This window comes from Scophthalmus maximus, chromosome 2 (assembly GCF_022379125.1).
Source record: "Scophthalmus maximus strain ysfricsl-2021 chromosome 2, ASM2237912v1, whole genome shotgun sequence".
Classification (NCBI taxonomy): domain Eukaryota; kingdom Metazoa; phylum Chordata; class Actinopteri; order Pleuronectiformes; family Scophthalmidae; genus Scophthalmus; species Scophthalmus maximus.
In genome coordinates, this window is record NC_061516.1 from 3,735,204 (window position 1) to 3,747,500 (window position 12,297).

The 12,297-nt window shown below is 44.5% G+C and overlaps 1 protein-coding gene across 10 annotated transcripts in view; it reads left to right on the forward strand.

The window, feature by feature from the left end:
* The window catches only part of LOC118301077 (calcium/calmodulin-dependent protein kinase type II subunit beta), a 46,667-nt gene that overhangs the window by 19,095 nt on the left and 15,275 nt on the right, over window positions 1-12,297 (forward strand). For 6 of the 10 annotated variants that reach the window (XM_035626169.2, XM_035626168.2, XM_035626171.2 and 3 more), the window contains 7 exons: window positions 1,844-1,927; window positions 2,017-2,111; window positions 2,206-2,328; window positions 3,631-3,714; window positions 4,542-4,584; window positions 5,966-6,037; window positions 7,268-7,305. In XM_035626169.2, the coding sequence (XP_035482062.1) occupies window positions 1,844-1,927; window positions 2,017-2,111; window positions 2,206-2,328; window positions 3,631-3,714; window positions 4,542-4,584; window positions 5,966-6,037; window positions 7,268-7,305 (539 nt within the window). The remainder of the gene's footprint in view (window positions 1-1,843; window positions 1,928-2,016; window positions 2,112-2,205; window positions 2,329-3,630; window positions 3,715-4,541; window positions 4,585-5,965; window positions 6,038-7,267; window positions 7,306-12,297) is intronic. The other 4 variants (XM_047330250.1, XM_035626170.2, XM_035626172.2 and 1 more) reach the window with 1 other exon arrangement.

Consider the following 12,297-nt stretch of genomic DNA (forward strand, 5'->3'; position numbering starts at 1 on the left):
CTTTTTGTCGGCGTGCCCCTGAGTCTAGCAAACAGGAAGAGATTTTTGCCTCTTGCTCTTATCTCATCGGACTTAAAGGTCACCTGTCTTGACCTTTTTGTTTTTCCTTAAGTGTGTATACTCTAAGTGACTCTTTGGTCGCTACCGCGCTCAACCAAAATCTCATTGGGCGTGTTAAATTAACAACAGAGTCATTTCAGCAAACTCAACCCAATGCAGTGAATCTACCCTTTTGTACTTGCTTCGACTCAGAGCCAATATTTAGATCTATTATAAAAGGACAGCAGCAAGCTAAAAGCTCTGACTGTACATCAAACTACATTTTCATAATGGACTGTGATGCAGTGCAGTGATTATAAGCCTGTGTCTGAAATAGCTTCATATTTGCTCCCTAAATAAAAAGCCCCCAAACGTCCCCTACATTATAAACACTCAAACATTTACCCTGTGTGCAGTGAGCTTTAAAGTCACATCTTGGATGCTTTGTCTCGTTGTTAAATATTCTTTTTTTAAATTGGTTTTGAGACATGATTCATTATTATTTTGCACTGTCAAATTGTGTCTCGGTCAGAAATGTCTTAACTCTCACAGTGTGACTGCTGCAATGACCTGCATTTACAGATCAACCAATCGAAATATAACATGAGATGATGCAGAGAACACTTGCAAGGTCAGCACGATTGTTGTGCCAAAATCTGCTTTTTAGGTCAGCCTCTTTTTTGTTGCTGGTTTATCAGTAGTGGAAGAAGTATTCAGACCTTTTCCTTAAGTAAAATAAGTGATGGCACAATGAAAAAATACTCCATTACAAGTAGGTCCTGCATTAAATAGCTAATCTGGTGTTACATGTCTCATGTGACTTAGCAGCCTTTTTATTGTTGCAGCTGATCCAGGTGGAAGCTAGTTTTAACAACCTGTGTCGTCATGTTCTTTTATTGACAACGTTTGGAAAAATGTACCGTGTATATGGTGCACAGTTTTACAGGTGCATCATACAGGGCATGCACAAGGCAATCCGGCCAAGATAACGATAAGATAAGTGCGCCTCTATGTATGCAATTGTGTCACCAAGCACACAGATAATAAAACGCCTCACATTATTGTCACCTATTTAAGACCAGGATGCTGCTAACACTAACACGTAGATTTATAACTGACCGCCCAAGGATGGCGAATAACCAGATAAGGACCTAATGAATAATTGGATTTCATAATGCATAAGCTTGCCAGGCGTACTTCCACTGATAAACAGTGTTGGCCAATAAATTGCCACGCACCCTCACTACATCTACACAATTATTTTTTTCATCACACTGGCGGAAATGGGCTTCCATACAGTGGTTCCCACTTCAAATGGTCACAAGGTAAATCTGAGGGGGGCATGAGATGACTAGTGGTTAAAGACAGGAAAAAAACCCCGATTCTGCAACACAAATTGCGAGGTGTGGGACCGTTTGCCATCTTTCAGCCTTCAACAGTTATTTTAAAGAGACCATGTGCAGGGGAGGCTCATTTCTTAGCTCTGAAACATGTGACACGCCCCAAAACTGATTTTACCGTTGAAACCCTTGAAATACAGACTGCCCAAATCTGCAGAAAAGGAAAGAAAAGGGAAAAATGACACCAGTCCTCAACGTGGACAATTCCGATATGAGTATGTCTCAAAGAGATTCACCTGCAGACACTGCCGAAGGCCGTATGGACAAACTTGTGGGGACACTTTCTGCAGCTGTGTGCTTCCTTTCTCTCAAAATGTTCCTCGGTCAAATGTACACAACAATAACACAACACATTCACATCGAGGAACATCCTGATTTGTGTTTGTCGGTGTCCGCGTGTGCAGGCTTTGCCGGGACCCCCGGCTACTTGTCCCCAGAGGTGCTGAGGAAGGAGGCGTATGGCAAACCCGTGGACATCTGGGCATGTGGTGAGCGCTTCGTCTGTTTCTGTCTCACCACCGCCTCCTTCGCCCCGCTTCTCGTCGCTCAGACGTTGGTTGCGTTTCTGTGTGCTCAGGTGTGATCCTGTACATCCTCTTGGTTGGCTACCCTCCATTCTGGGACGAGGACCAGCACAAACTCTACCAGCAGATCAAAGCTGGAGCGTATGATGTGAGCCTGCCTCCTCACTCCAGATATCAGACACTGTGTTGCTTACATGCGATGTACTGTAATGTGTGCATGCATGGGTGTGTATGCGCTTTAGTTTCCCTCCCCAGAGTGGGACACGGTGACTCCTGAGGCAAAAAATCTGATCAACCAGATGCTGACTATCAACCCGGCCAAGAGGATCACTGCCCAGGAGGCTCTGAAGCACCCATGGGTCTGCGTAAGTGCACACATCACACTGTATAACCACACACACTCAGCTCCCTGTTTCTGCCGATAGGAAACTCCATTTCATACCCCAGGTATCGGTCCGACAATTTGTAATTTGCACATCCCCTGACAAACGAGTTTGTGAACGTCCGTCCAAAGCCGCCAAAAATGTGAGCACCGTCTGTCTCTGAACATGCAATCTCTGATATCGGCTAACACCGGGTCAGCTTGTCTTGAATGATTTCGTCCGCACAAGGGCCAAAGAGCGACGTATCCCAGGGATAAGCACTTGTATCTGCGCTTCATGGACAAAAATATCCGGGTCAGCGGCTCACAGGCACACCCAGGACACTCGGATATGTGCAGTCAAAGATGAAGTGTGGCTCAGAGGGTTTGTTGGATGTAAAAGTTCAGAATAAAATGACTTGAGTTAAAAACAGGTGAATTGCTGGTAAAGTCTAATCTCCTCAGACAAGCGATTCCAGATCCTCTGGGCCCTGATAGCAAAAGCACTGTTCACCCTCAAGCCTCGACCGAGGAACTGCGACCAGGAGCATGTTAGGAGATCTTAGGTCACGGCTTGGAGCACAGGGACTCGGTAGCGAGGTGTCGGTTACAAAAGGAGCAGCAGCGTTCCGCGGTAGCTGGAGCAGAGACGCTGAGGATTGACACACGAGTAAATAGTGCATTGCAGTAGTCCAAGAGTGAAACGACAAAAGCCTGAGTAAGCTTTTCTCGGTCCGGACAGAACTGTTTGGTTTTAGTGATGTTTCTTAGATGAAAGCAACAAGACAATAGCAATGTTATGGAGTTCTTATTTAGTTATTGGAGTTCAAAATTTAGGGAATGTTTTACTACTCATCCTTTAATGAGCGTCGAGAGCCGCACTGACGCACATCCTCCTATCATAAACATTTCCTGATTTTTTAAATTTGAATCTTCTGTTTCTGAACTTTATCACTCATTTTCCAGCAGACATCACTGGACAAAAAAAAAAATGCCAGTGTCTGTCCCCCTTGGTAATGGAGTATTTTACTTACTACATAAGTAAAAAGGGTAACAAAAGTCTGCCGCCTGCTCTGCTGCATAGGTCACATGTTGTCAAACGGCGTGAGGATGTAGAGGGTCGATGTTTGTCAGGACACAATACGAAGTCAACTGAAATCTGGTTTTCAAATGTTGTTTTTTTGTGCCAGAAATGCCGTTACCTAAAGAGCCTCAGAATGGGAATGTTCCAGTTGAAACGAGTCTCTCCGACAGCTCCCGCCCACGTTTTTATGTTCAGCGCCTCCCTGTCTCTGTCTCCCCACAGCAACGCTCAACGGTGGCCTCCATGATGCACAGGCAGGAGACAGTCGAGTGCCTGAAGAAGTTCAACGCCAGGAGGAAACTCAAGGTGTGGAATTGCACAAGGGATGTGAAATTAAGTTTTACCTCCTCAGTCACCACATCTCCCTCGAATGACAGGAGCTCCGGGCGAATAAAAACAGCATGTCATTTGCTATCATTTTCAAACACAGCAAGATTTAGTTTGGACCCTAGTTTCTCTCCCCTTTTAGACGGGTAGCGTGTAACATTGCTGGCTTCATCTGTTTTTGCTAAAGTTCAGATTTGATTTATTTCCATTTACAGTTGTTTTGTGATGATTTTGCTCTGATTTTACCGTATAGAGAATACAGTAATAAATGTGGTGATTAGTAAGGAGGAAGAGCTTTTTTCTCTCTCACAGGTGGAACCACTTCTTGATTTTAATCACAGTCATGAGTGAATCCACCAATACATTTTTCATCATTTAATTAAATCGAAATCTGTTGCACAAGCAGTGAATGGCAGCACGTTAAGTTGGTACTTCCCTAAAAGCTGTCTTAGATATTCATGTCAAATTTGATATATAAACATGGCGGTGTTGGTTGGCTTATTACTGTGCTTTTACAAGGGCTTTTTGAAAACATATTTTGCTCCAAAGAGAGAAATATGTTTATTCAAATCTGATCGCCTTATCAACAAAATTGACTCTTTCACAGTGTTTCCTGCTTCCTTTTTTTTCTCCTTTTCTCCTTTATTGAGCATATTTGAGATGATGAATTTGTATCATTGATCTTAGAAGGTGAACACTCCTTCCTGTCTTCTGTCCTGATATGAGACGTAAGGCTGAGGGCTAATGTTTCTAAAGTGGCTTGAGGCTCTTTTCTTACTTGGGTGCTGTCCTCCCCCTTCCGACAGGGCGCCATTTTGACCACCATGCTCGTCTCCAGAAACTTCTCTGGTAAGTGCTGCCCGTTGAAAAGATGACAGAGAGAGAGAGAGGGAAGGGCACATCCCTGCATCCTGAGCGAGAGACGAGAGGGGAAGACAGGATCACATCCCATCTGTCTTCTGCCATCTCTTCACACACACCCACACACACACACACGCGCGCGCGCACACACACACACAGCAGGTTGATGGGTGGTAGTGTTAGAGTAAGCAGGAAACGCAGCAGTGATATTTGCTTGTTTTTTGAGCCCAGTCGAAATACAGTATAAAATGTTTGACTCATTCTTGAATCAGTACACTCACATGTACATGTAGTGCAACTATGGTTGCATCGGGCCGAGTCTGGCTGCAAAGTGTGTGGCGTTGCTTGGTGGATCAGGAACAGGTGAGCGGGTCGTTTGGGAGCAAAGTAGAAGAGCAGAGGAAAGACAAGCGAGGGAGACCTGATAGTCTGATCACCGAATCCAAGCAGTCCAACCATCCGGTTGAATAGTCCGATAGTGAGTCATTTTCAATCCGATACACTTTTTGTGAAATTCGCACGATATTTCCTGTTGTTTTTGGCTCAGCCCCGGCTCTGTAAATTGACAAAAACAAACATCACTCGCCGACAGCTTTGGCCTCGTGGTCAAAAGGCTGCGGGTTTCGTGTGTGTGTGTGTGTGTGTGTTTCCAGAGCCCGATACATGTAATTCCTGTGTACCACAGAGGCACACTGTTGCCCGGGGTGAATTAGTCTTTCATCACCATGGACACAGCTCCAGTAGAGCACCAAATGTGGATTCGTCTGTTGCTAAAAGTAGTCCCCAACAGTTTCCTCCTGTTTGAGTAGCCTTTGCTAAAAAAAACCCCAGTAAATGAATGATTGATGATTTAAAAAAAACAACAACATATATTTGTCAGCTGTTTTTAAAGGTGCATGTCCACAGTCGGAACCGATGGAATTGGCATCAAGAAAGTACAATTTCGCCTCCAGCCAAGGGGAAGAATAAAGCAGATTCAGCATTTTTTTATTGCGCCAAATTACTGCACTTTTAAATCTCTATGTCCGATTTATTCACATCAAGATCCAAACATTATTTCCGGAGAAATTGACGATAATGTCCCAAAAATTGCCCGACAGAGAAGTAGTTAAGTAATCGAAATCAATTACTCAATCCGCCCCTTTAACTGGATCAATGCCGAACTGTAATGGGTTCTTCACTTGTCCATGTCACGTGCCTCCACCAGGTTTGGTGCAAATTGGTTCTGTACTTTTTTGTGCGACCCTGCTGACAAATGGACGACCAGACAAAGAGAAACAGCGCCCTTCGGTCATCACCTGCCTTGTCGTCCGGGAAACGGCCCCATCTGATCCACCTCCCCCCCTGCCCCCTTCTCTCTGTGTTTCAGTGGGTCGGCAGACGACAGCCCCAGCTTCCATCAGCGCAGTGGCTGGAACCACTGCTGGCATCGTGGAACAAGGTAGACGCAGATACGCTCATATTTTTGAAATCCCTCCGCTTATGTTTGTTACGCCACTGAGCTCTCCTTGCAGTCAAACTCTAGTTCACATTCTTTCCTCCTGCTGAACTTGTGGCAGGAATGGTTAAAAACAGAAGAAGAAAAAAAAAAACCCTCACACGCTCCCTCGTGTCCCTCATCTTGTGTTTAATCTCTCTTCCTAAATCCCTTTTAACGCTTCTCCAACGTTTTGCCAAGGTAAGCGGCCTCATCTCTCATCTGGGAGGGGGGGGGGCTCGGATGTGAGACGTGCTGTGGGAGAAAAATATCACAATTGCGCGGTGTGGCTTTCAAAACTGGGGCTCGCACACCCACCCACTCAGAGCGCTAGAGTCCCTGCCATGAAGGATTAGTGTCGGCGGATCTGCGCGTTTCAGTGCTGTTTCTAATACAGATACCATTAGGGATAGCTCTTAAAGCGCACACTTTATGGCCTCTGGATGTGTGCGCGTTCCCCTCATGCCCTGACTTCACTGGAGAGTTGTGCACAAGTGCTGCCCATCAATATGAACTTCCAGCCTACAAAGGAGATTAACCAACCCATTATCACATACCTGCCCCTCCGTTCCACTTCCCTCATGCTTTTACTCTGGAACCCCCCCCCCCCCCCCCCCCCTCCCATCCCATCCCCTCCGCCTGTGCCTGTGCGTGCATCTGTGTGTGAGTGTTTGGATTATATGGAGAATTAGTTGGACTCCCCCCCCCCCCCCTCATGCCTGATGCCCTCTGCTTATCTAATGCTTGGCCAGTGGATCCGGGTTAAGAGGTGCCAGTTGGATGAAGATTTTCTTTTAAATGTGTGTGTGTGTGTGTGTGTGTGTGTGTGTGTTTAGTTGGGGTTTTAACGTCTTTTTACAGGACAGACCGGAGGAGGGTTTTTTCTTTTAATTCAGAGGGAGGGATGCATTCCCCCCCCCCCCCCCCCCCCCCCCCCCCCCCCCCCCCCCCCTTTAAGGGTGGAGGGGAGGACATGTGAAGAGAAAAAACAAGAGATAGACATAGTCACTTCTGTGTGTGGTCTGCATTTTCATTTTGGAGATTTCAAGAGCATGTGATTTTTTTGCTTGCATGTACGCATCACTGTGAACCTGCAGCTGTGCTTGTGTGAGCAGAGTTAGGGAGCTGTGCTTCTCTGAACGTGTATGATGTGTACTCTTCCGTCTGAGGGTGTGTCATTCTGCCTCTCCGCAGCAGCCAAGAGTCTGCTCAACAAGAAGGCTGATGTCAAGGTAAGATCTTGTCTCTCCTCTTACCTCCCCTCTCTCTCGCTCGCTCTCATTTGCATTGTTCCCTCTGAATGTCCTTGGGTCCAGTTGCCCTTCTATTTCAGAACTCCTTTTATTTTTTTCCATACATATTATTGATCAAAGGTATATGGATTATGTTTGGAGTGATTTGACTTTGTAAAGTGCTGTAGCGCTCACTGTAGTTCGCGCTCAATGTCCAGGGTAATCTTTCCGGCCTTAAGTGCACAGCCTTAGCATAACGCCTGTGTCGTTCCCTGCCCTCCACTTTCATGTCACGATTAAGCTCAGAGACTCATCGGTACCTCTGTCCGCAATTCCTGCCTTGACTTTATGCCGTGGTCTTGTGATTTCCAAGTAAACTGATACTGTGGATTATAATGTGAATCCCTTAAAAAAAAAGTAGCAGGCTGACCTTTCTAACATTCTACATGTCTCTGGTTCCCTGAGGGGATGGAGCATTGTTCTTGAGTTGGGTAGATATCTGGTGACTGCGTAGGCCACAGCATATGATTCACAGCATTTTCATACTCAATCAGTGTGCCCTGTGGAAGTGGTCAACGTCATCCTGTTTCTCCAGTCATTTTTCATGTTTTTAAGTTTTCGCCCATCTGTATAGTATATGCAGTATATCTGTGTATACACTCATCACTCATATCCAATCCGCCAATCATGTGGCAGCAGTGCTGTTCCTAAAAGGCTCCAGGTGCAGGTCAGGAGCTTCCGTTGTTGTACAAATCGAACATCAGACTGGGGAAATGAATGGGATCGCCGTGATTCTGAATGTGCAACCATGTCTCCTAGAAGTGATCTTTCATTTGCAGGAATTGTAATCGCTGGCGGTATCACGTTTATTATTAGCAGCGGAGTCACTAGGAAGTGGTCGGGGTTGGATGGTGGATACACAAAGCACACGACATTCACACCAAGGTCCCATCTGTGTTTAAGGTTTGGGAAATATGGTCGGGGTTGGTTGAATGTAAGTAGAAAGGTCAGCCTGGACTGTGTCAGCAACATTTACAGCCGGTGCTGGCGTTGTGTGGGGGGTGCTTTCTTGTCAAACCTTAGGATCATAATACCAATCATTAATTATTTTGAATATCACAGTATTGACGCTGATCATGCGCTTTACCAAAGGAGAACAAATTTGACTTTTATTATGAAAGATGAACCCTCTCACTCCTCGATGGTAACTGGCTGGTTTGACGGAGCTGTGTCACCCCCCCTCCGAACTCGAGACACCTCAGTTTGGCACAACTGGCGCTTTGCATCACTCCACTGCAGCCATTTTTCACCCAAAATATTTCCCTGTGCCAAAGAAAAGCTCATTAAAGTACTGGGGGTCTGCACCATTTCATCTCCTGAAGACAGACGCTGAGTCTGCAGTGACATGAGTGCACGTTGTCGGTGCACTCCGGTTTACTTTTTTCTCCACCCCAGTCCACAAGTGTTTGTGGTCAGTTTGCACCGTCACACACATGTCCATTCATATGCGTGTGGTGTGTCTGCTGCGGTGTACGGGTGAGTTTGAAACCGCTTTGTTAGCACTGGGTGAGCAGTTCACTGTCCGTTGCATTGGTTTCATTTGTCTCAGTTGTAGGATGCTGTATACAGACCATTTACCATTGCTTGTCCTACAGAAACAAGATGTTATGTTATTTGCACCACTAACTTGTAAATACAAGTAAATACCTTGTATGGACAACCTTCATTAAAAACTAAAACAAGTTGCTACTCATGTGGAAACAAGATACTAACTTGTGGACGTAAAATATTGATCTAGTGTGCACAATTTAAGGTAAGAGAAGTAAAAAACTGATAATCAAGGTCACTTTGAGATACTGTGCTTGAAGCATAAGGAGTGCTAGACTGCTGTCTCAAACTTAAATGCACACATTTAAATAACTTTCAGAAAATCTGGATCCTGTTCACGCAAGATAATATTTTGTGTGCAGAAGATCTGGCTCTAGCCAGATAATAACTTGTACACACAATGATCTTGATCTTGCTATATAACCGCTGTATCTTGTCCTTAATAGATAATGAATATCGTCTGGGCAAAAAATGACATTTTGTACCATCAGCATATACTAGATACTAGATTCTCCTCACACAAGACAATGAGCACAAGACACCGCGGGACCTGTTGGAGTTGTACATGTATGAATTCTGTTCAACAGAAAAGCCTCCAGTCTCTCTCAGTCTGTCACTTTCTCTATGACACACTCTCTCACCATCAACCAGTATCCTCCCTCTCTTCCTCCGCACACTGCCTCACCCCTCCCTCCCCGGGATGGCCTGATGCTAATCTCAGATTATTTCCCACCAGATGATTAATCCATCATTACATAATCGCAGCTCTTTCCTTGATGCACCCTGATGTCACACCAATGCACACAACCTCTGGAGCTATTTCGGTATTTGCACAGGCACCCTCTTTTCTTCTTTCTCTCGCTATCCTACACACTCATCTCAGTTTACAGCAACTTCCTGTAAATATGTTTCTTTTTTTGGTATTCCCTTATGTGTTCAAATCATTTTTTTTTGTAATGGTTGTGGTAGGCCGCTTTATCATCCTATATTGGGGATTGACGGATTGAAGTCATGATAAGAAATATCATTTGCGCCCATATTACAATGTTATTTTAGGCAACTGCTCTTTTATTTCCTGATTCTGAGTATGCACACACTGAACTGCATGGTAAACACTGTTTGGGTGAGTTGCAGATGCATATAACTGTTTTTTTCCTCCAGCATTTAAATGACTACATTTCAGTGTGAAACGGGTCCTAACATGCTCATATATATTAATTTACTACAAATTCTTTTAAAACAAGGCTATAGGTTACCATAACCACTTCTAAACCTTTTCAAACAGATGTAACTCCGTTTCAGGTCAGACCCTTGCAGTCATCAAAATGTCTTTTTGACCTGCAACTCAGATAATCAAGGTTTACTGGCTCTTGTGCTTTTTGCAGTCTGTTTATAGTGACGCCAAATGACGCAATGCAGCCTTGTGCCCCTTCTTGCCTTGGTCACAGCAGGGTGGTCTCCATAGGATGAACCCTAACGTTCTGGGGACCCACTGACCTGACATTTATTGAGTGCATGGCCTTCAGGGCATGGACCCTTTCTGTTTCGGACACTCAGTGAGCTCTCCCTCCTCATCTAGAGCACTAGTAGATGAGACTTTCAAACACGGCAGTACGGCAATTGTTGGAATCTGCAGTAACGTATATTTATGAACAAGAGGGGCACCCAGAGAGCGCACCTCTGCGCCGAGGTTAACACTCTATTACACCGTGTTAAAGAAAGTGAAAAGGAATTCCTGGATCCACCCATTTATCTGGATACGCTTCAAAATGTAATTGGTCCTTTATTGCGTCATGTGTCATCCCTCCACAAAATGTCACGGAAATCCGTTGAGTAGTTTTTGCGTAAAATCAAAGCTGGATTGCGAGACTTTATTGTGTAAATGAACATCAAACTCTTGCGAAAATCAGCACCAGGTCTACCCACATTTTAAAGCTGGTGTCTGTGGCACACTGGCACATAAGCATCCGTGCATTTTACATTAACCAGTTATGAAGCTGAAGTGGCCATCAACCTTGGCAACGTAGATGGATTACATGGCTACAACAGCTATGGGAGTATGGCAGAAAAAACCTAGGAAGGGACCAAGAAAAGTTTCTGATGCTCCAGATAATAAAAAAAAAAAGCTTTGTATTCAGAGGAAAGATTCAGATTCATAAAAGTTCAGTACTTCAGGTTTTAGTCAGATTATGACGCGTAATGTGAAAGGAGTCGATCGCAGTGGAAAGCACCAAGTGACTCAGCAGTTCCCCTCAGCTCCTCATAGCTTTTTGGCGTCCTTTAACTAATTGCTTTGACTTTGCAAATCTACTGTTTTGGGTTCATCCTCACTGCTTTGATCAGCGTCATTTCCATCGGCAGCAGTTTTGTGCTGTGTGCCCAGCACCAAGCGGCAGATGGACAAAGTCATGCAACTATAGTACAGCAATTGGAACATTGAGCAGCTAAAATAACAGAAATCAAATCAGAGCGAAGAGGCGAGTGAGTGTCTGTCGCATGTAAAAAAATTCAATTCAATTTTATTTGTATAGCGCCAAATCACATCATACATTTTCTCAAGGCACTTTACATAGTAAGTCAATATTACAATATTAAAGAGAAAACCCAACAAACAAGAAAGAGGGGGAGAGTAGAGACAGGAGGAGAGAAGAGCGAGAGAGAGAGAACAGTTGTACAACCGCCGCTTTAATCTCTACCAGACTGATACTTATAATTACAAAAATAATACTGACACTTATAGATGCAATTATGTTGTTGTTATTATTAGTAATAATAATAATAATAATGACGGATTTGGGTCCTGCAGCTCTGGAGTCAGAGGAGAGAGAGAAAACACAAACTGTCAGTGACTTAATAATGTTAACATATCGGGGCAGAGAGGAGTTATATAACGGTTGCTTTAATCTCTACCAGACTGATACTTAAAATTACAAAAATAGTACGGGTTAGGGTGAGAGAGGGAAAAATGGGAGAGAAAGAAGAGGTGGGCAGGAAGGCGGTTAGCGAAGAGAGAGGGGGGAGAAGAAAAGTGAGAGAGACCCCTGCCTTTCTAGGCTTTACTCTGGCTCCTTGATCACTACTCTGAGAGGAGTAGTGAGAGATGGAGAAGTGAGTATCTTACGACGGTCGACACTGCTCTAACTATAAGATTTCTCAAAGAGGAAGGTTTTAAGTCTAACGTTAAATGTAGAGAGGGTGTCTGCCTCCCTGACACAAACTGGGAGCTGTTTCCATTGGAGAGGAGCCTGGCTGATTATTAAGGGCTTTGTAGGTTAGGGGCAGGATTTCAAACTCAATCCTGAATTTTACAGGAAGCCAATGCAGAAGATTCTAACACTGGAGAAATATGATCTCTTTTTCTAGTTCCTGTCAGAAGTCGTGCTG